The following is a 22,260-nucleotide window of genomic DNA, read 5'->3' as shown; positions in this document are numbered from 1 at the left end:
TAATTTTAGCCAGATTGTTTTGTATGTTCAATCATGGGGTTATTTTGGGATAAAATGTACTTACATTGGAACAAAATAAAGGTAAAGATCAAGATATTTGTCAGCCCCCCAATATACCTGGGACTTAAAATAATAACAGGACCTCTAAATCCAAACCAATTCTTCCCACCCTGGAAGCACACCTTCAGCCCACAGAGGTGACTCTGGCACAAGAAAAAAATTCCATTTCCACCTTCTGCTCTCTCAGTGTTAATACTACTACTACACTGCACTCAGAGCACACCCTTGATTCAAGGATCTCAAAGTCCTTGACAATCTTTAATTAAGCCTCAAACACCCCTGTGAGGCGGACAAGAATTCTTAGCTCTGCATGGAAAATGGAGACACAAAGATGTGTGTACCAGCAAGACAGTGGTAGAACGAGGAGCAGAACTTAGATCTCCTGTTCCTAGTCCTGTGCTGTAACCACTACACTTGCTAGCACTTCCTTTTTCAGCCCTAACCTGGTGTTATGAGGAAGACATTTGCATTATGTCATACCACACTGCAGTCCTTCTGGGATTCCTCTTTCCTTGAGCTGCCAGCCCATCAAATGCTGATGAGTGCTTTCTCTGACCTTTTTGGGTTGGTCTGCTCAAAAGGATCCAAGTATCAGCTGCCAGGGACACCACTCAGTTGTGGAATCTGGTACCTGATCCCCAAGCTGATCTTCCCACACACACACACACAATGATCAGAAGCAACTGACTGGAGATAGAGAGGGATGGATGCTCGGCAGGATGGGCAAAGGAACGTAGTGTAGACATGCAAAAGCGATTTAATTACTGCAGTGGCTGTATGTCGACATAATTTTTACTGTAGGCATGTCCTTACACTTTGGCTATACTAGAACTTCCTTCGGTATAACTTAGAGCGCCCAAGGGTGTGACTAATCCAGAGCAGCTCTCCCACCAACATAGCTACCATTTCTCGTGGCAGGTGGAGTAATTAATCTGATAGGAGATCTCTCTCCCGTCAGCTTAGAGCATCTTCACCAGAAGTGCTACAGAGACACAGCAGCGCTTCTGGTGTAGATGTAGCCTTAGTCTAGAGCCAAACTAGCTGTGTCAGGAGATCATATTTTAACATCATTTGATCTTACATTATGACCCCAAATAGCGTTATATGCATGTAACAGTCTCATATTAAAAAACAAAGTTCTAATATGGCTTGGTGACATGGTTATTACATGGTTTAATTCTAGCTATACAGGAAAGATCAAACTGCATTATAACAAGGATAGAGCACTATTAGATTACAACCTGACTTTTAAACCCATAGCTGCATAGATGGGGTCAGGAGGTATTATGAGGGATGCACAGAACAGATACTCCCATCACAAAATTGCTCCAGGTCTGCCTTCTTCCTCTCACTGGATCCCTGTGCTATATTCCCAGCTCTGTCACTAACTCACTGTGAGCAACTCACTTAACCTCTTTGTGCCTTTGACCCTTTCTGGGACTTGAACAAGTCACTTAGTGTCTATGTACTTCAGTTTCTCCTTCTGTAAATGAGGATAAGAATAATAGATATTAGCCAATAGTGAAGAAAACATTCACAAATATTAATTCAAACTTGAAAGTGAATTTTGATTTAACCATATTCACATCCCTTCACATTCACTGCCCATGAATATTTAACTGCCACAAATCCTCATGAAAAATTCATTTTTAATAGAATATTCACTTGTAAATGTCACATTTTGCACCGGTTTGGTTAGTTACATAAGTCATCCAGTCAGGGGACAGAAACAATACCACATGACTTATAGAAACAGACCACACTGCATAAATTGCAAATTTTGAATGGAAAGTATTTCACAGTTCACAAACTACCCTCAAACCAGGAATTTTTCCACTGGAGACATTTGTCAGTGATTTCAAATAGCAAATACATTTGCTAATTCTTAGATATATTTGCAGATAGAAAAAAAAAGTATAAATTCATTATGTAAATTGTTCATTGCAGTTTATTCACCCAGCTCTTCCTAATACAAATCCAATCCAACCCCTTACCTCCTAAACAAGGATGGCCTGAGGAGTAATTAGGTACTATCTGTAAAGCGTCTTGAAGATGAAAAGTAATTTATATATCAGGGATCAAGTCATAGATCTTGAAGTCAGCTATGAAAGGCTAGAACATGAATGCAGTTGGTAACGCCACACTCAGAACCAGTTGGGTCTGTTTGGAGATGAGCTTTTCTTGAAACCCCCCAGGAATGAAGTTGGGGAGCTAAGAGAGACTTCAGCCTCCCCTATTCACCTTTCCAACTTCCAGGCTAATGCCATAAAGACTCATTTGTAATGTCCCTAAATGCAGGCATATATGGAATTGAGTCACAGGAAGGTCAGAGCCAGTTCGTGTTGACCCATCCTCCTGAGGCCCTGAGCAGACACAGTGAAAAGGTGAAGCACATTATGTCAGCTCCTGCAGGCCTGGCTGAGGGTGCTGAGCACCAGTGTTCTGGCCGCCCATCTCTGGAGAGGAACTGCTTAAAGGTCAAGGATGACAGAGGATGCTAGATCTCCATCCCACACGCAGATTCATCCTCTGCCTGCTTCCATCCCCACTCTGCATTTCAGGAAGTTTCAGAATAAGAAAGAGAAGGCCAGTGGGGTCCAGGATACTCTGAGATGTTTCTAATAGACTTAGACATTTTTGGGGAAGATCATTGGGTGTTAGCTAGAATATATCTAACTGCAGTCCCGGTAGAAGCCCTGATGCTCACTTATGGGTAACAACTCTGGGACCTGTTATGGCAACTCTAAAACACAATTTCTGCAACTCCCCAGAGCATGTGGATTTATATCAGCCACTTCTTGCACACTCTGTATTATTAATGAGATGGAATCAATATATAGATTACAACTGAAGACGTGCAGCCTGGTGACCTTTCCCAAATAACCAGTTTATTCTGTAATAGTCCAAGATAAAGACTTATATTTATAGACTGTCTTTAATCCAAAGTTCTCAAAGTGTTTTACAAACCATTTACAATGTGCTTAATACACAGTACAGAGAGGGGACACTGTCACCCCGCACCCTGCTTAACATTGAGTGACTCCATTTTGAGGAGACACCCCAATCAAGAACAGCTTGTCTCCTCTAACAGCTCTTAAGGTCTCCGGCAGCAAGGCAACCCCTACCCACTGTCACAGCAACTCTCTCAATTTAGTCTTTATCCTGAATCGCTCTGCTGCTGAACTTCTTTATCTTTGAACCCCACTTTCTCAGCAGACACCTCTCTCTCTCTCCTCATGGCTGTTTATCCCATCCTTCATCCACACAGGTGCATGAATTCAGGCTTTAACAGTTAGTGAAGTGTGTTTGTTGAACTCAGCTTTGAAAAGCAAACAATGGTGACCAACACTATCTTCAGGGTCAACATACCCAGTTATACTAGGTCCTGGTTCTGGAAGCCATAGAGAAAACATAGCAATTGTAAAAGTTCCTGAGAAGAAAGGGAGCAGATGTTGTCATAGCAGACATACCAGATCCAGGAGGACCCAACTCAGTGGAGTTTTGCAGCTTAGCAGAAGTCAGATGCTTTGGCCATCTTCACACACTTCACACAGGAATCATCACATCAAGGCCTACAAGGAGCATTCTCTCATGGTTAGACGTGAACTGGAAGTTAGGAATTCTTGCTTCTATTTCTGGCTATCTTACAGACTTGTAAGCAAGTTGTTTAGTTTTTCTCTGACTCAGTTTCCCTCCATGCAAAATGGAGATCATACCTACCTCACAAAGATGTTAAGATGCTTCCTAATTCATTACTTCTTGTAAAGTGCTTTGAGATTCTCAGATAAATGGCATTATAGAAGGACAACATTTCATTACCAGAAAAAGTTTGATGCTCGAAGAATGTTTCTACCCAAAGCTGTAGGGTGAAGGGGTATAAACTGGATTAATAAAGGAAGTCTGGTTGCAACCTAAACTATGAAGAGATTATTAGTCCCTCCATAATCATTACAAGGTGATGAAGAAATCACGAGAACAGAGCCCAGTGCAGCCAGGCCAGGGTTGTCCTGCCAGTTCCTTTTCTTGGATCATCGATGCTGGTCGCAATGTTATGTTGATGAAGGTGCTGTGCAGTGACATACTGCATGCTATCATCGTCTCCCTCAGAGATTTCTTACACTGAGTTCCCCTGTTCCAAGCAAGGTAAGTGCCCTGTTGGCCCTGGCCAGAGTCAGGAAGCATGTTCTAACATGAGCATTAATTGCAGATGGAACAGGGATGGCTCAGGGCTGCTCTGTGTATCTCTACCACGTCAGCAACAGTGAGGCACAAGTGACATTCTGCAGGAAATGAAGCGGGACAGGATTCTCTCTAAACACTGTTTCTTCTTTGGTTTCTGTGTCTCTCCTAATCAGCCTCCTGGACTGAAAACAGAAGCCTTCGCTGTGCACAGGGCCAAGCCCTGAGCATGCACAGTGCACATGTCCTATTGGATTACAGGGCAGAGCACACTCACGTGGCCCAGTTTGTCAGAGACTCAGCTGTGTCTCTGCAGAAAGTAAAGGGAATGAGGGGGGTATATGTGAAAGCAACCTGCGTCTGCACGTTACAGTCAGAAGGCTGGGCACAGGGTTGCACTTGGGGCTGTATAAGCAAGCAGATGTAACTTGAGACTTTCTGCATGGGGGGGCGGTACCTCAGGATAACTCAGGACCCCAGTCTATAGGCAGGAAACACACGAGTCTTGGTGTGTATCTAAAGCAGGAACCTGGCTGATAACACCAGAGACCTTGGTGAGACCTGAAAGTGGAGAGGACAGATCAATATCACCTGGGAGCTCACTGCATCTATAAGTGGGATGAGTTGCGGACACAGTGAATTTCCCTGAGAGCCCAGGGGATGGGAAGACTAGGTGAAATGATCTTGATACTGAAACACAAGGTAATGCAGCAGAGACCTGCTCAACACATTCCAACTCATGAGGGAAGCAGGCTCGATCCATGACATTGTCAGGGCAAGATGACACCCTCTCATCAGTCCCATCACCTGTAGAGGGAAGGTGAAGGGCTCTCAACAAACCCATATTGGACTCCATGCTCCCCTCAAAGCTATTCACATCACAATCTGTAACTGCCATAAAAGCTTGGAGGAAAAACATGTGATCCCAGGTGGAGGGGAGAGGAGTGAAGAAAGACAAACCAGATCAACGAAGTTGGCATCCATTTCAGAGGGCAGGAGTTCATCATCCAGGACAGTATTTCCATTGGGTTTATCACTGTTCTCTCTGTCTAGAATTCAGGTCATTAACGGAGATGTTTCCACACTGAATTAACAATGAGCTCCCACTTTCGTCTAAATCCTTCCTTTACAGCATGCCAATAGTTCCACATGATTTCATTCCAAGGACCACTCTGTGAGAGGGAGTCCATCCCATGAATCACATGCCAGCCCAATCAGCTCCTCCTCCTCCCCCCCTACAATGCTCTACCCTCCCAATCGTTCATACCTAAATACTCTACCTGGTCTCCCATTCCACACCTTCTCTTTCAGCCTCCCCATCCCTCTCCCAATACCAAGTCTTCACCACTTCCCAAGCACATTTCCTGCTTTCTCAGGTGGTCTATCAGGGACCAGAGTCAGGTTGAGAACCACTACATTAGTGCAGCAGGAAAGAGGAGCTCTGACACTTGGATTTCTGTGGCTGTTTTCACCTGGTTGGACAAAGAGAGATACAAACCAGGACCCAGAGTCCCAAAATTCACAGGCCTCTATGCCTTCTCTAAGGAGAATCTCCAATAGCTGCTAGTAATATGGTTTTTATCCTGTGGGCTATCAGAGGAACCCACAGTCTAACATTCCATCCAGCAGGGGCAGTGCTGAGCACACACATCAGTTAGTACACAACTACAGGCATGTTCCACAAAGCGTGTTGGAGACAGCATTGATAGTCTGTGTCACTAGCTCTGGGTCTCCCCACATCACAGCCAGCTCTGGACTGGAAATGGAAAGATCCAACCATGGATGTAGTGGCGTGGAAATCCCCTTCTAGTCATTACAAAATGTTCTCCACAGCATCTAGCCCTGTGGAGGACTTGCTCAGGCAACGGTCTGTTACCAACAGAGGCAGGCTCTGTGAGAAGGTCAAAGTACATCTGCCCTACCAGAGTCTCCATGTGTGAGATGGATGACCACCTGGTAAGCAAAAGATGCTGATTATTGTTTTTATGATCGGTTTTCTCTTAAATTCTTTTGTTCTGAATAAACAGTACTTTGCTTCACGAGAGCTGGCTGGTCATTGAATAAATCCTGTCCCTGAAAGAGCAAAACTGCAGGTGCTGAGCTGAAGTCAGATTGTCTGAGGTGATCACTGTGAATTACAGGAGTTTGACACCTAAGTTCCTGGTCTAGAGGAAGATGATTGCAGGATCCCACCCAGAGAAAGGTGACAGCTGGAGGCCTGAGACCTAAGTGCAGTGCCCTCAAGAAGGCCATGATGGGGTCAGAGGCACAGTTAAAGTGGGAACTGTGACACACTCCCATTAGCTTTAATAGGTGACAGGATAAAGCTTGCAGGATCCATCATTCACTGCCTTCAGTACCAACTCAAACTAGTTATCTTTGTATTAATCATTAAGAGAGTGTTTGATGGTAGCAGCAAAAGGACAGAGGCCCAAAGGCTGCATACAGGGGAGGGCAAGACGAGGGCGATAGATACGGGTGACTCATGTGCGATGTCCTGTGGAGCCATCTCACTCCTCAGTCTTTTATGAAACTTCCAGGCTTTGTGCAGCCCAATCTGGACTTAGTGAAGAGAGGGTGAATGGCAGAGAAGCATCTTTTTGTGTCTGCAGATCAGTAGCACAAGCACAGACAAGCAGATTTTGAAGTGTAAATGAGGTTCCCCACAGGCCCAGGCAGACAGGGAAATAGAAGCCACAGGACACTGCCTTCCTCCCACTCTACTTGCTCAGCCAATTGTCTCTCTCAGAAGGAAGCAGTAAGCTTCTCTTGTATGAAGCCACCAGGATACACAGCAGGCAGCCTGGGGAGCAGAGGAAACAGGAGAGAAATGGGAATTATTTTGCTGTATTACCAGATGTGCTGCCATTGCTGCCATTGGCTGTCAAACCAAAGACTGAAATCTAAGACTGAAACGTCTTGTGTATCTGAGTTTCAAAGACTAGACACAGAGCTTAAGGCCAGGGCCGGTGCAAGGAAGTTTCGCACCTTAGGCGAAACTTCCACCTTGTGCCACCCCCGCACCTAGCTAACCCGCCCCTTCCCCCCCGTGGCAGATAACCCCACCAGTCGCGGCAGCTAACCCCGCCCACCACCTGGGGAGCCCGCTGCCCCCCCTGCCTGGGGAGCCCCTCCCCGCAGCAGCTAACCCCCCTCTGCAACTAACCCCGCCGGGGGAGCCCCGCTCCACAGCAGCTAAATCCGCCCGCTGCCCCCCTCTGCGGCAGCTAACCCCACCCGGGGAGCCCGCCCCAGATCACCTCTGCTCCGCCTCCTCCGCTGAGCATGCCAGCACCGCTCTAATTCTCCTCCTCTCCCAGGCTTGCGGTGCCGATTGGAGGAGAATTAGAGCGGGGGCTGTGTGCTCAGCGGAGGAGGCAGAATGGAGGTGATCTGGGGCGGGGAGCAGTTCCCCTGTGCGCCCCCCCCGTTACTGCGGGCAGCCCTCCCCGTGCCCCCCCCCCCCCCGTCCCAGCTCACCTCCACTCCACCTCCTCGCCTGAGCGGGCTTTTAGGCGCCCTCAACCACTAGGCGCCCTAGGCGGCCGCCTACTTCGCCTAGTGGTTGCACCGGCCCTGCTTAAGGCAGAAGGGACCACCAAATCATCTAGGCCAGTGGTTCTCAACAGAGGGTACGTGTACCCCTAGGGGTACACAGAGGTCTCCCAGGAGTACATCAACTCATCTAGATATTTGCCTAGTTTTAATACAGGCTACATAAAAAGCACTAGCATAGTCAGTACAAACTAAAATTTCATATAGACAATTACTTGTTTATACTGATCTATATACTATACACTGAAGTATAAGTACAATATTTATATTTCAATTGATTTATTTTATAATTATATGGTAAAAATGAGAAAACAAGCAAATTGTCAGTAATAGTGTGCTGTGACTTTTGTATTTTTATGTCTGATTTTGTAAGCAAGTAGTTTTTAAGTCAGGTGAAACTTGAGGGTATGCAAGACAAATCAAACTTCTGAAAGGGGTACAGTAATCAGGAAAGGTTGAGAGCCACTGATCTAGGCCAACTGCCTGTATATACCACAGGCCACTACACACCACCCAGCCACTCCCACAGCAAACCCAACAACCAAAATTAGACAAAAGTATTACAGCTCTCAGAAGACAAACTATTATGTGCCACAGGCAGAGAACACAAGGGACTAAGGTATTGGCAGCAGTTGGAAATGGAGTTGGTTGGAGATGGAATCTGAAAATGGAGTGGGGCTGAATGTAGTTTATGAATAAAGGACCCTCTTGCTCACTGTGCTAACTGGAGCGTCTTGCTGTTACTTTATGTTCTTGTTCTGATTCCGTTAAATTTAAAGGGCAATTGGATTGTGGGAAGCGTAACAGGCAGGATCTTGAGTTGGAACTTGGCAGCTCTACAGGCGCAAAGCAATACAAGTTGGGGAGCTGGCTGGGATCCCTTCAAAGCCAAACCCTCCCTGTCACCCAACAGGAATTGCAACCAGATGGCAAGTCTCTGTTCGGTTCTTTATCAGTATAACCTGCAATGACAATGTCTCCTCCTCTGTACCAGCAATTTTGTGACAGTGCCAGAGCAACGCCTGGCTCCTGCAGTAAAAGCATGGTACCCCTCAATCTCCTTTGAATAATGAATCCTTTAGTGGGTTTAATGCAAAACAAAGGAAAGCCACAGAGAAGCCAACCACACTTCACCCATCAATGGAGCCATGGAATTCCCTGTCCAATACCATCCACATCCACCCATTGCTCAATGCCATGGAGTACCCCACTCAGCAATTATCACTCAGGACTGTAAACACCCCACTCAGTGCCATTCACACTGCGGCCATTTCCTGGAGCCACAGAGCAACCTGTCCAATGCAATCCATGCCCAGTGCCCAATCCAATCACTCAGGGTCACAGAATTCCCTGCCCAAGACCATTTATACCCAGTGCCTATTGCTTGGGGCCACTGACCTCCTTACCCTATGCCACCCATATATGCCTGTGACTTGGAACTACCAAGCTCCCTGCCCAGTACCACCCATACTGCATTGATTGCCACAGTGCTCACTGCCTGGCCCCATCCACTTCACACATCACAGTGGAACTCACACTAAGCCTCTTTCCCTGACACTGGGTTCGGTTTCAATGACTTGGACATGTCTTCATTTGAGACCCCTTTGGCTTTTCACTATCTTCATCCCAAACTGGTGTCACCACTATGTCTGAACAGAACATGAGGTTCCTATCACACAGCAACACAGCAGAAGATTCACCCCCCTCAAATCCAAACTGCGCCAAGCCCCAGGCTTCTACTCTTTCAGAAATCCTTTCACTAACCATCCACCATGCATTTGGAACTTTACTTACATGTTGGACAAATTGGGATTAGGGAAACTTGCTTTACATAAATTCCCGTAGTTTCCCAGAGTGAGGACACAAAAATCCTAAAGTTCCAAGGACCAGTTCTGGGACCATGTGTTTTTGACCCCCAGTGGCTGCCCAAACTCCATTACCAAGAAAAGAGCTGAAGGCTGCCTTAACTTTCACCTTTATCAGAAAATAAGTGGATAGAGTGAGAAATCCATGCCAATCCAAGGGTGGGATCAGATCTAAGGACAGTGGGGGCCAACCCTTCCCCATCCAAAACCAGAAACATTTTCAGATTTTATTTTTTGCACTAGAACTAGACAAGCCACCATGAAATCACTTATCGAAAACGAAACTAACTTCTCTGGAGGAAAGAACTTACTTGCTAAGGGCTTGCTCATTCTTTCCTTCCTGCTTCTCAACTTTTCCTTCATTTATCCTGATGCTTTTCTTTGAGCTTTTCCAAGCCAAGTGTTTCCTCTATACTCATGCTTCTCTCCATTTCCATGTCTTTTTCCTTCACAGTATTGTTCCTTACTGATTTGTCCTCTCTCTCTTCAGTCTTCCCTTCTCCCCTCTCTGTCCCAGACTCTCATCACCATCTTTCACACCCTTGTGCTCTTACTCCCCTTTGCTCTTCTCTAGTTCATTTTTCAACCAAGGTCTTCTCGCTCCACTGCGATGGGGGGGTTCCACTCACCCCCTCACATACATGGGATATGGCAAGAGTCTTTCAGAAGGTGAATGGACAACAGTGGCTGTGTAGGTTTCAGAGTAGCAGCCGTGTTAGTCTGTAACCGTAAAAAGAACAGGAGTACTTGTGGCACCTTAGAGACTAACAAATTTATTAGAGCATAAGCTTTCGTGGGCTACAGCCCACTTCTTCGGATGCGTAGCTGTGTAGGGATCCAAGGGCGAGCTGAGAGCGCTATATCCTTGGAGGGGACCTAGTGCAGATGTAAGCCTCTCACCGTGGAGGAGGGCCTGTGACTGGGGGAGGCAGAGCTCTGAGGGCCACCCACCAGCAGGGCAGGGGTCATTGCTTGGCAAAGCGCCTCCAAGAAGAGGATGGAAGAGAAACAAGGCCAGGGGCTGGAGGGGGGGGGGCAGATGAGGACAGAGGGGCCAAGGGCGGGGGCAGGGACAGGGGTCTGACGGGACCTTAGTCAAGCCAGCCAACCAGCCCGCCCTGCCCCGGCTCGCCCTGGCCGGAGGAGGCTGGGCAGATGGGGGAACCCGGTAGGCGTGGGGCGCTGCGCGATGCTCTGCTGCCACCGCGTGGGGCTAACGCTGCAGGTGGGTCCTTGGGCGGGAGCGTGAAGGCCGGGGCCGTGCTACGAGGCCCTGCCCGGGCAGCCGCAGGGACCCCGCGGTGAATGGGGGGAGGGGCGGTTATCCGCCGACGAGTGTCCCTGAGCTACCAGCCAGCCGCGTGCCGCCAGCAGGAAGAGGGCAAACAGCAGTTGCCTGGAGCCGCGCGCGCCACTCAAAGCCTTGCGCACGAGGACGTAATGTGCGGGTATGCGCGCGCGCCGCTCCCTCGCGGTGTTTCTTGACCCTCCGGTTCCGCCCCTGCCGAATGCCGATTGGCTGTAGTGCCCAGAGACGACACTCCCATTGGCTGAGCTGAGTGTCTGTCTGGTTCGGCGTCCCGGGGAGGCTGGCGCGCGGCCGAAGGACAAGGAGGAGATGGTGCGGTTCAAGCACAGGTGAGGGTGAGATCTCCGCTCGGTCACTCCCCGTTCCCCCCTAACGCGGTGCTTTGGGTTGCAGGTACCTGCTGTGTGAGATCGTCTCGGAAGACCCCCGCTGCCGGCAGTGCATCGACGAGCGGGCGGTGAGCGCTGCGGCGAAGGATGCCGTTGCCCGGACCCACGGGGACTACGGGCTGGCCTGCTGCTCCATCTCCTTCACAGGTCTCCACCTTCCCCTGCTCCCGCCTCCGCGGGTGCCGACCCCCGGGCTAGGCCCACAGGCGGGGCCGGACACCATTTCTCGGAGTACTGCGCGCACGCCAGAGACGGGTGGGGGGTTGCCCATCAATCACTGGGCGCAGGGCGCGGGGTGTTTGTTTGAGTGTTACAAGGGGTGAATGAGTCTTGAAAAATCATCAACCAATGTGTGTCATTTCTGGACAGCCCCTATGTGCTAAGCACGGTCCGATCCGGAATGGGCCTTTCGTCCCCAGTTCCCAAAGCACTGCCTGGGGCTTAAAAGAGATTAAAGTGCACTCCCTGTGCTCGTGGCAGTTTTTCCATTCTAGCATTCCCTGACGAAAGTGCAGTGCGTTGTCGTATCCATCCTCCTGACTGGAGGCCAGTGGCTGCCACGTAATGAGGTTTAGGAAAAATCAGCATAAACCCTTGCTATGTCTAGTCTCCTACAGCCTTTCATTCTGTGGCGACATAGCCAGCAACTATGTAGAATTAGCTCTGGAAAACATTTAAAGTTTTGCTTCAATATAAGCTACTTGGAACCTCAGGTTCTGTAAACCAGAATTTCTGAAATACGATCTAATGTTCAAGTGTGCAATGAGAGATCAATTGTTCTAATCAGTTGTTCTATGTACCTAGTGAAATATCTCAATGCCTATACAGGCATAGTTCTCTTGCGTTGCCGAAAGGACTTCTACAGGCTCCTCTGGTCAGCTCTTCCCTTTGTCACTTACTTAGAGAACAGGAACCAGCGTTATTCCTGTTTCTTCAACACACTACATGTTGGAGGTAAGGTTTTCAAGAGCTTTTCTTTGGTGGCCTGTGGCATGTCTTACTAATTCCTCCTAGTGCAGCAACATCTCAGAACTTTGAGATCTTGAATTTCTTATTACTCTTGTAATGATTAGGAGGGAAGAGCCCTCACTTATTTAATATTTTTCCCGTTATATGACAGATGAAGGCCATGTAATGCCTCACTGAGGCTAGTACAAACTCACTTTTAATGGCTTTAAATAGGTCATCCTAAAGCTAAGACATTCTTCATTCTGCTATGGCCTCTCTACAAGCTCTGCTGTTTTTTTCATTATGCCGAGTTAGTCACTCATCTGTTCATTATACTGCTACCGCTTTAAAAGAAAAAGCCCTTCTACTTTGCAGATGTAACTTTATTCTCCCAACTTCACTACTTTACAGCAAAGAGCTTGCCACCCCCATCACAATTTGGTAATCTGCCATCAGGGAGCTGTTTTGATCAAATCTCAAGTGTAGCAAAGTGGCAACTGAGTCTCTGTCAAGAAGTTTCAAACAGGGAGGGAAGGCTGGAGGAATAATAAGAGTTATTTCCTTATTATTCAGCACTAGTTCAGTAGCTGATTAATATTATAGCCTGTAAAAAGCAACAGAGTCCTGTGGCACCTTTAAGACTAACAGATGTATTGGAGCATAAGCATGCGTCTGATGAAGTGGGTATTCATCCACGAAAGCTTATGCTCCAATACATTTGTTAGTCTTAAAGGTGCCACAGGACTCTGTTGCTTCGTACAGATCCAGACTAACATGGCTCTCTGATTATAGCCTGTGATGTTCTTGCTGTTTGATCCACTACATTCCCACTTCCTGCATGAGTAGGGAGAACATATTGTCACAGCATTAAAATGGACTCTTGCCCTGCTTTGTTGCATTTAATTTGTTTCAGCCCTCTGCTAACATACAGAACTTGTGCACTTGTTTCTCCAACAGGGACAATAAGAACATGTCAGAAGTTCCTTGTTCAGTACAATAGGAAACAGCTGCTGCTGCTATTGCACAACTGCACCAGTGAAGGTAAGCAGCTGCTCCATTCATACATTCTAAAAGGGGCCCTGTTACACATGGACTTTGTGTTATGTTGTATGATGCATGTGTTTCATTTCTCTCCTGTCAGTCTGGTTATTTGGTAGAGCTGGGCTCCTCAGGTGGTCAGTGTAGCTAAGTGAACTTCTTGTACTTCCCTCTATGTGAAGCCATGTTGAATAGTGACATTTTTAATTGTGTGCCTCATCCTCATTGTTGCAGAGGAAAGACAGTCCATCCAGAAGTCAGTGTTAAGCTGTTGCCTTAAGGAAGTGGAGGAGGAGCAGTCTCAAAGTGGGGATGAAGAAGATGACTGTGCAGAGACAGACTGAACATAAACCTAAAACTAGTGCAATGCCTTCTGTGAGACAAGCGGATAACTTGCAGTTAAAAGATGTCCCAGGCTTTCTGCCCTATGCTGAGCAGATAAGATTCAAGGCATCTCGTGCCCCACCTTTTTTTAAACATATATTTGATTTTGTGGAAATAAAGCGAAGAGTAAGATACATTGCTTTCTTGTAAAAATCACTGTGCAGCAGCCTTAAAAAATTCAACTACAGCACTCTTCAGTTAAACTATTTAAGCAAGAGTCTGCATCTCTTCAAGCCAAGAGGAGGAAATGGAGTGGTGGCTTTCACCAGGTTGTATAGTAGAGGAAGGGTAGTAGGTTGGCTGGATTTTTAATGGCATGGGAGACATAAGCAACCTATTAGCAATAGGATTTATTTGAAGGATAGCAGAGTTATTTTTTTTAAAAACAGGTCCAAGGACTTCTCTAAGTTAGCCTCCAACTACACCCAGCTATGGGAATCATATCCTAGTACTGGATCAGGCTTACTTTTTTTAATAGAAGAGATGAAACTGACTTAGTATGCCAGAGAAGCTATTTCTTTGAGGATGGTTCAATATATTGCCCTGCTTTTGTAGGCTATGGTTAACCTGTTTTTAACTGTCAAAGAATAAGTCTGAGCAACTGCTCTACTACCCTCAACAAAACACGAATACCTACCTCTGGGTTTTGATTGAGGTGTGCTTGTGTATTAATTCACACTACTGAGGAAAGGTACACCATTACTGGTAGGAGAATGAGGCCCCCTCCCAAAAAATGTGTTTTTCCCCCCAGTATCTATGGAATCTTAACAGTAAGGTTTAGACTGCAAAAACACCCAGTGTAGAGGGCATCACAAATCAGAGTTAATATTCATAGGAGTCAGGAAAGAATAGGAGTTGGTGTAAAAAAAAAAAAAATCGTTTTATACCAATCCCATTCCCCCCCCCCCACAAAAAGGTTTTCCCATCATTGAACTAGTTCAGCTCCTCAACTAGAAGAGGTAATAGAGACAAGGCTTCAGGGAGCTGCCAGCACCTTCTCTAGACCAAAACTATTCCATGCAACCTGGCTGTTGAAGTTTCTCTTAGCTGCAAGAGCAAGTAGTGGAATGTTTTCAGTTGAGTCCTAGTGTAAACAAAGCGCAGTTTGCTCTAGGTCAGATGGAGAGATGCCTAGTTAGTGATAAATAAAATGGATTGCAAAGGAATGGGTAGGTTGGACATTTTCAGGCCTTCATAAAGCAGCCAGGTTTATAGAAAAGTTTACTTTTAGTCCCATCTTAAAAAATACTGGCATTGGAAACAGTTCAGAAAAGGGCAACAGAATTATTAGGGGGTATGGAATAGCTTCCATATGAGGAGAGATTAGCAACATGGGGATTTTTCAGCTGGCAAGAGAGATGATTAAGGGGAGATATGATAGAGGCCTATAAAATGACTGATGTGGAGAAAGTAATAAGGAAGTGTTATTTACACTCTAACAAGAACTAGGATGCCACCACATGAAAAGAGGCAGCAGGTTTAAAAAACAAGTATTTCTGCACACAACACCTAGTCAACCTATGGAACTTTGCCAGAAGAGGTTGTGAAGGCCAAGCCTATAACAGGGTTTAAAAAAAAATTAAATACATTAATGAAGGATGTGTCCATCACTGGCTGTTAGCCAGGATGGGCAGGGATGCTAGCCCTAGCTTCTGTTTGCCAGAAGCTGGGAATGGGCAACAGGGGATGGATCACTTGATTACCTGTTCTGTTCATGCCCACTGAGGGCATTGTGGCATTAGCTACTGTCAGAAGAGGGGCTAGGGGGCTAGATGGGCTTTTGGTCTGACCTAGTATGGCCAGTCTTATGTTATTAGAAAAACAGAAGTCTGGCAGAGGGATATTGTGATACCAAGGAAGAACTAAAAGGGGCAGGATGTAATTCTTATCAAAGTCTGAATAAGGTGCCAGACCTTCTCTCTAGCATATTACGAATCTAATCTTCCCCTTTTCTTAGGGTGAGAAAAGCTCACTGCATAGTAAATCCTTTGGCATATCCAAATGAAAAAAGGTAAGAGGCCTTGGGATTTGGGATAGTTGAACTTAAAGCTGCTGTTTTATAAGGAAGGCCTGCAAGCTAAAGGACACAGCCCCATTCTTTTCCTTTACAGCCAGTTGGTAAAGGGGATCTTCTTTTTCAGGTAGTGGCTACTCAGCTTAACTGCAAAAGTTACATTAAAAACTCTTTCCAAAACAAGCCTTAACAAATGGGATAGAGTACAGCAGAGGAAGGACTCCTGCCCCTCCCCCAGCACTACAATTCCAATTGTGCATATGATTTATTGCAACTGTTTGCCTTTGCTGGTACATTACACCTACTGTTCATTTTATTTAATGAAAATCCACACCAATTAATGCATTAGCTTCAAATTAAACCACAGGCAGTGCAGAATGAAACCGCTCCAATAAAAAAAAAAAAAGTGGGTGGGGAGGGGAGAAAAAGGTTTATAGTAAGATGAGCCTAGTACAATCCAACTTGCATCCCTGCACAAAGCAGAACAAGGTCCCTGTTCCCCCAGGACAGGACAGGACAGCCTGGCTCCTTGCTGTGGGGTTAATTCTGCAGATTTTAGATACCACTTATTCATCTGATCTCAGAAAACCCACCCAGCATAGTTAAAGACTCTAGGGTGGAATGTTTGCTCCAAATCATGGAGGCAAAGAAATTCTCTTTGTAACCTATGCTGGCTAAAATATCAGTCTTACTACATCCATGTTAACACAGTAACATAGCTGCTTTGTACTATAACAAAGTCATTCCCTGACATTCATTCTGAAATGCAGAGAGTCCTGTATGTATTGTAATTTGAATTTGGTAATGAGGATCGACTTTATTCCCACTCTAGATCTAGTCCTTAGGCACCAGAATGTGTTAGTAACGGCTACTCCTGTCATTTTAAAAAGTAAGAACCCTCCTTCCTACTATGATCTAGAAACAAGAACCTCTTCAGTATTGCCTGTTTCCAGTGGGAGGCAACTGCACTTGCTAAGAAAAAGGATTTTGCTTTACAGCTAACTGCACCTACTGCCAGATCTTGTGTACTGTTTCCTCACGATACACACACTCATAGGGAGAGTACAGCTTCTCTGCTTTTTGAATGACATGACACCACATTGCAAAAAAACTGGCAGTAAAACACATTCAAACTGCTGATGGGCCAAAAGAGCTGACTTGGCACAAACTGGAAACCTTGGCTAAAGTTGCCAGGTTCCAGTTTCTCTTAATACTTTGATTTTGTATAAACCAATTAAAGGTGCTAGAAAAAAAAAAGTGGATATCTATAGTTTCCCCCCCTCAAGGCCTAGAAACATGGATTTAGTCTGTTCAAGCTTAAATACTTAAACTATAGCAGCAAAACAAAAAGCAAATGAAAACCAGGAGACAGAACTTTCTTGGACAGCAGCATCACTTTGTGTGGACAACTGAGGTGCTAAATAGCAGCTTCTGCTTCTGTTTCTTTCTTTTCTTGCCTCCCTTTTCTTCTGTAAAGAAAAAGATTTATAAAAATTTTTTTGGCTTCGACTAAGCCATATTTCTCCTCAGCTACAGTGATCTTCCCACTTAATGGTTAATAGGTTGGGGAGGAGGGTTAGTTTCAATGTAGGTACCTAGGACCTTGTTTTCTATTGCTATGGAATTTTTGCCACACAATGCTATAGAATTTTAGGACTTTTTTAAAAGTCCAGTACTAGCCCTTATGGTGGCTACAGAGGAAGCTGTCCAAAGGTGAAACACATGCAATCTGATGGGTTATTTTCTGGGTCTCTAGAGTTTGAAATAGTCAAGCAGTATGAGCTGATCTTATTGCACTTATTTTAGTAGCTCTGAACTTACATACTTATCCATCACGCTGCTGGATGCAGGCAGATATTGGGTAGCAAGTGATAGATTAGCTCACCTCCAAAGAAGGGATCACTTCAACCCCATTCATAAAAAGGTTAGAAAAAAAGATAGAAAAAAAAAAAAAAAAAAAAAAAAAAACAGTACATCTCCTTCCCACTGCCAGAAACAGTTCTACAACAGTGGTCGTCAATATGGAGTCCACAATACACTGCAACTTTTGTGGAAGCATGAAACTGAGCATAAGAACAAGGACTAGTGTATCAATGTCCATTCATTTAAATGAAAGTGTCTAGATATGAATTAGTTTGAAACTTCTATATGACTACAATTGGCTGCAGAATTCATCACTGGAGTGTGCCAGAAGCACAAAAAAACCCCACAACTTTGGTGTTATGTGGTAAAGGTGGGCCTAGCTCACCCCAATCCTTGCACATAGGGAGAAGCCAGCAGAAGCTGGTGCATGATGAATACCCAAGAGACAATTGTGTGCTGTGCCTCTGAGGTCCAGTCCAGGGAGAGAGGGGACAAAGGTGGTTTTAAGCCACCTCTGTGCCTATACAATTCTGGGCTTGTTGGAGGCTGGTGCAACTCCCACTGTAACTTAGAGCAGCTCTATGTTAAGGCTGCCTCTGAGCAGCTCCACAACCTAGAACTGTTCAGAATGGTTCTAGTATTGTAGGTTACAGTTCCATCCCCAACATACCACTACACTACTACACCAGGACATGGGCTCATAAACCTTAATCAGTGCCAGCACTGGGGGAAACTTGCCCAGCCAGTGATAGGGCTTTTATGGCCCCTGTACACTGGGAGGGAGGACTCCCAGTGTCAGGGAACTCTGCATGTTAGATTTTTTAGGTGACCGACTGCTTTGTTCTTACCAGAGAGGGGGTCAGATGTGGATGGCTTGTCCAACTTCAGGAAGGCTGCCTCAATAGCTTGGCTAAAGGAATTCTGGAAGCTGGGCACAGGCATACGGTCAGAGTTGTCACTCTCTCCATCACTATCCACTGGAACAGGAGGTGCCAGGGTATTCTGATCTGGAAGAAAGGAGATTTCTAGAAAGGCCACAGATGATGGAAGAGTTGTGTTGCTGAGTTTGTAAAAAAGTGCTTTTATTCAGTAGCCATTACACCTGAAATTATGCAAGATAATCACTGGAGGTAGGGTTTCCTTACCTCTTGTGTTTGAGGCAGCTTTGGGCCACATTTCTGGCTTTGCTTTTCCAACTCTCAACATCTACCAAGGGAGGGGGGAAAAAAAGTGTGCATAAGAAAGCAGATCAAGACCTATCTGTCAGCATCCCCTCCCACACCCCCAGAAGTTGTAAGGAAATCCAGGCCTTTTGTACAATACAACTTTCAAGCCAGAAAACAGGACTTGGCCCAGTATTATGGGTCTTTTGCCAAACATTATCACTGATTAACTGAAGAGCAGAGGGACCATCCCATCTTAGCAGCCACTAAGACCATGCTTGGAGGTCTTAAACTTCAGACCAGTGAGGAAACAGCAAGTAGGATAGTCAGCTGGGTGTTCTGTTCCATATGCAACTTTAAGGGAAGAGGATTTACCTGGGCAAAGGAGGGTAAGGGAGACTCTTCTTCCAGGCTTCCAATACAGAGTGGTGGGCTAGCCAGGCTAGCAGCAGTTGCCAATGGAGTTGAGACAGACTCTGTAGAGAAAATTCAGTCAGTTAACAGGAAAGCTAATTACATGAGCAAAATCCCACATTTGTGCAATGGAGGAGAAAGAAGCTGGTGCAGCCAAGTCAAACAAAGCATTATAGCCCATAATTTTCAGCTTTCATCTCAACATATCTTGTCAATATTTCAGTTTCCCCCTCTGCTATTTAGCCTCTTATATAGACTGTCCCAAGATGTTTTTATACAGGGACACTTTTACTAGAGAGCAAGTGACCAAGAACTGTCTCGGAAGGCTGGAAAGGAGACCCCAAAATGAGATACACCTAAGGTGGAGTCACTGACTTGATCCTTCTTGGGACTACACAGGAAAACGTATCCTATATTCAGTGCCAAGGGTAGCATATTTCAGGTTACAATACACAAAAGAAAAATAAATGGTGGTTCACCCAAGGCAGAATTGTACAGTTACTTACAAACCTTCCCAGCTCCCCTTGGGTGTGGGGGTCCAATTTCTTGGAAGTAGCTATTCCTTTTCCTACAATACAAGGCTTCTTGTAAGTGGTGGCTGCAGTGCAATGCTCAGACCCAGGATATAGACAAGACATAGTGGAAGATAGGCAACACCACTTATGGAGATCTATACTTTAGTCCTATTTCTGGGTGTTGAACTTTTGGATTTCACCACTAATACCCAAAGGTTCTGTGGCCAGCAATGAAAGCCTAGCTTGGTGTTCTGAGTCAGAAAGCTTGAGGGAGGGACTGCATCAATCCCTCTATGCATTCTTCCAGCTGCTCACCTGTGAGAGAGACAGAGCTTCTGCCAAGAAGGGACAAAGAGGAGCTCTGGTTATCACTGCTGATGAGTTCTCCTGAGCAAGCACTGAAGGCAGGAAACTGCTGCAGGTTCTCTAAAGCAATGTGGACCTCAGGATCTAGAGAAAGCCAGAAAAAGTTTTTAATAAGAACATTGCTTAATATGGAGCAATGGGTCACAGGTGTGCAAGTGTCAAGTTGTTTCAGGGGCTTTGGGAGTGGTCTCTTCCTTGAAGGGAAAGTAACAATACTGCCACCTGGAGAAAAAAACAACCTAAATAGAAGCCTTGCTGCTGCGTGGAGGTAATCCCTATGCAGATGTTTGTTCTTCCTTCACCTTTCTAGTTGAAGGGATTAGTTTGGATTTAGAAACAATCCTGGGAGTTACATGAATACGGGGGGGGGGAATAGCTCAGTGGTTTGAGCATTGGCCTGCTAAACCCAGGGTTGTGAGTTCAATCCTTGAGGGGGCCATTTAGGGAACTGGGGTTAAAAAAAAAAAAAAAATCTATCTAGGTCCTGGTTTGAGCAGGGGTTTGGACTAGATCTCCTGAAGTCCCTTCCAACCCTGATATTCTATGAGTATATCCTTTCCATTGAAGCTGAAGAATGTGGTGGGGGGCTTGCAATGTGTTGGGCATGGTTCAGAAGTATGTTAGTTGTGTCGTTTCTGTTAAACACTTATTTGACCCAGCTAGTGCAATTTATGATCTCACCATACAAGGAAAGGGTGCTAGAGTGCTACAGCAAGCCCAGTTTATGGCAAGGTTACAAGTGAATACCCTGTTAATCATGGCAGGCCCCCCAACCTTCACCCCAAAGTATTAACCCCTAATCTGCAAACCTCACACCTTCCCAGGATTTGGAGACATAGAAACCCACCAGTTGTGGTTAAGGGATACTTACACTTGCCCTGCTTCTTATTCTCCTCCATCTCAATTCTGCGTTCCCGACGCCGCTCATCACGAGCTTTTTTCTGCCGCAGGCGTTTCCTCTTTTCAATGTCATCTAAGTGTCACAAATCATAGGAAGCCAGGTAAAAGCCAATACTTGGTAAAGCTTTTTCCAGTTTTGGAGACACTATTACTAGGTGATCAACAACTTATTCATAAGCAGTTAGTGCAGTGTCCCACCCTAATCCATACTCTTCTCTCCCAAACTGTTTGTCTAATCCACACAAATAAAAACCTCACCTGTTGCAGACAAGTCAGAGGAGTTCCTTAACCTGAACAGGGCAATTCCTAATTCTAGCTAGGATCATCATGAACTAGGGTGACTGAGCAGCAAGCCAACCTTTTACATTCCTGTTATTCATTTGCCCTCCCAGCCACAGAAATAACATCCCTTCTTCCAAACTCTTTATGGTTACGGGACATGTTGGGAAAAGGAACGAAAGTACCAACCAGAAAATGTCTCTAGGGTCTCCTTTGATATGACAGGTGGCTTCAGAGCCAGTTCACAGATGCTGAACTCGCAGGTGAGAGGCAAGTGACATAGGTAACGATGGCGCTGTCGCATATCCTGAAAGGAGAGGGGGGGCGGGAAATATATATATCTAGCTATCTGATATCTTGTTGTAGCAGAACCCGCAAGTCTCTCCTTTCGCAACCATCTAGGTCACCTGCTTTTTAGGAGGTGACATTACTCTCACCCACTCAACACTTGAAATTCTGGGAACCTGTCTTGGAAACTGTTATGCCAAGTACTCCCCATTCATCTGTTCTCAGGAAGAGGAAACAGAAGCAACACCAACGAATCCAGTCAATTCAGGGGAATCTATATTCGACATTGCTGCTTCCAAAGGTGCCTGAAGTGGATCCCAACCCTACTCCCAGCCTGGAAAAAGTGCTTCAGCAAGTATTGGAAAGTGCTTGACAACCACTGTAAGTTACCTTTTCCTAGTAGTATCTTACCCACCATCAGCTCTCAACTGCCCTCCCTAAGAAAAAGGCCATGATTGATAACACAAGGGAAAGCTACAGCAATTACCTCTGTCATAGAGTAGCCAGTTATCTCCACCACAGCTGCAGTGAGCTTCTCTGGACTGTTCTCCAGGCTGCCATACTCACGAACAAGACAGCGAACATTCACAGGATGAAGATACATACACTGTCCATCCTCCGCTACAAGGGAAGAAATTCGCTTGTCACTTCTCTACTTCCCACTCACCCTTAACTCCCCTGGAACTACTGATTTCTCAAAGCCATCCCCCTCCCCACAAAGTGTCAAACAT

The 22,260-nt window shown here is 45.7% G+C and overlaps 2 protein-coding genes across 11 annotated transcripts in view; one reads left to right on the top strand and one right to left on the bottom strand.

Moving 5' to 3' along the window:
* Nucleotides 1-22,260, bottom strand: part of RNF10 (ring finger protein 10) — a 207,074-nt gene that overhangs the window by 167,402 nt on the left and 17,412 nt on the right. For 4 of the 7 annotated variants that reach the window (XM_005288674.5, XM_024108730.3, XM_065567846.1 and 1 more), the window contains 8 exons: nucleotides 22,017-22,150; nucleotides 21,431-21,548; nucleotides 20,934-21,035; nucleotides 20,012-20,146; nucleotides 19,143-19,243; nucleotides 18,750-18,810; nucleotides 18,453-18,611; nucleotides 15,988-17,210 (listed from right to left, as the gene is read on the bottom strand). In XM_005288674.5, coding sequence (XP_005288731.1) covers nucleotides 17,134-17,210; nucleotides 18,453-18,611; nucleotides 18,750-18,810; nucleotides 19,143-19,243; nucleotides 20,012-20,146; nucleotides 20,934-21,035; nucleotides 21,431-21,548; nucleotides 22,017-22,150 — 887 coding nt within the window. In that variant the 3' untranslated portion in view covers nucleotides 15,988-17,133. Of the gene's footprint in view, nucleotides 1-15,987; nucleotides 17,211-18,452; nucleotides 18,612-18,749; nucleotides 18,811-19,142; nucleotides 19,244-20,011; nucleotides 20,147-20,933; nucleotides 21,036-21,430; nucleotides 21,549-22,016; nucleotides 22,151-22,260 lie in introns of those variants that run through there. The other 3 variants (XM_024108731.3, XM_065567845.1, XM_065567848.1) reach the window with 2 other exon arrangements.
* POP5 (POP5 homolog, ribonuclease P/MRP subunit) lies at nucleotides 10,914-22,152 on the top strand. 4 transcript variants are annotated; one of them, XM_042841665.2, is made up of 5 exons: nucleotides 10,914-11,107; nucleotides 11,362-11,504; nucleotides 12,162-12,311; nucleotides 13,263-13,346; nucleotides 21,755-22,152. In XM_042841665.2, the coding sequence occupies exons 1-5, from the start codon at nucleotides 10,965-10,967 to the stop codon at nucleotides 21,982-21,984; spliced, it is 750 nt and encodes a 249-aa protein (XP_042697599.1). In that variant the 5' UTR covers nucleotides 10,914-10,964; the 3' UTR covers nucleotides 21,985-22,152. The 4 variants fall into 4 exon arrangements, with proteins under 4 accessions (XP_042697599.1, XP_042697601.1, XP_023964500.2 ...); XM_042841667.2 differs by lacking the exon at nucleotides 21,755-22,152 and adding an exon at nucleotides 13,578-14,103 and having other exon boundaries at nucleotides 11,085-11,107; XM_024108732.3 differs by lacking the exon at nucleotides 10,914-11,107 and adding an exon at nucleotides 11,141-11,297.

The sequence above is a fragment of the Chrysemys picta genome, chromosome 15 (assembly GCF_011386835.1).
Source record: "Chrysemys picta bellii isolate R12L10 chromosome 15, ASM1138683v2, whole genome shotgun sequence".
In the NCBI taxonomy this organism is placed as follows: domain Eukaryota; kingdom Metazoa; phylum Chordata; order Testudines; family Emydidae; genus Chrysemys; species Chrysemys picta.
Note: the sequence above shows the minus strand (reverse complement) of the source record. Positions and strands in the feature narration are given on the sequence as shown.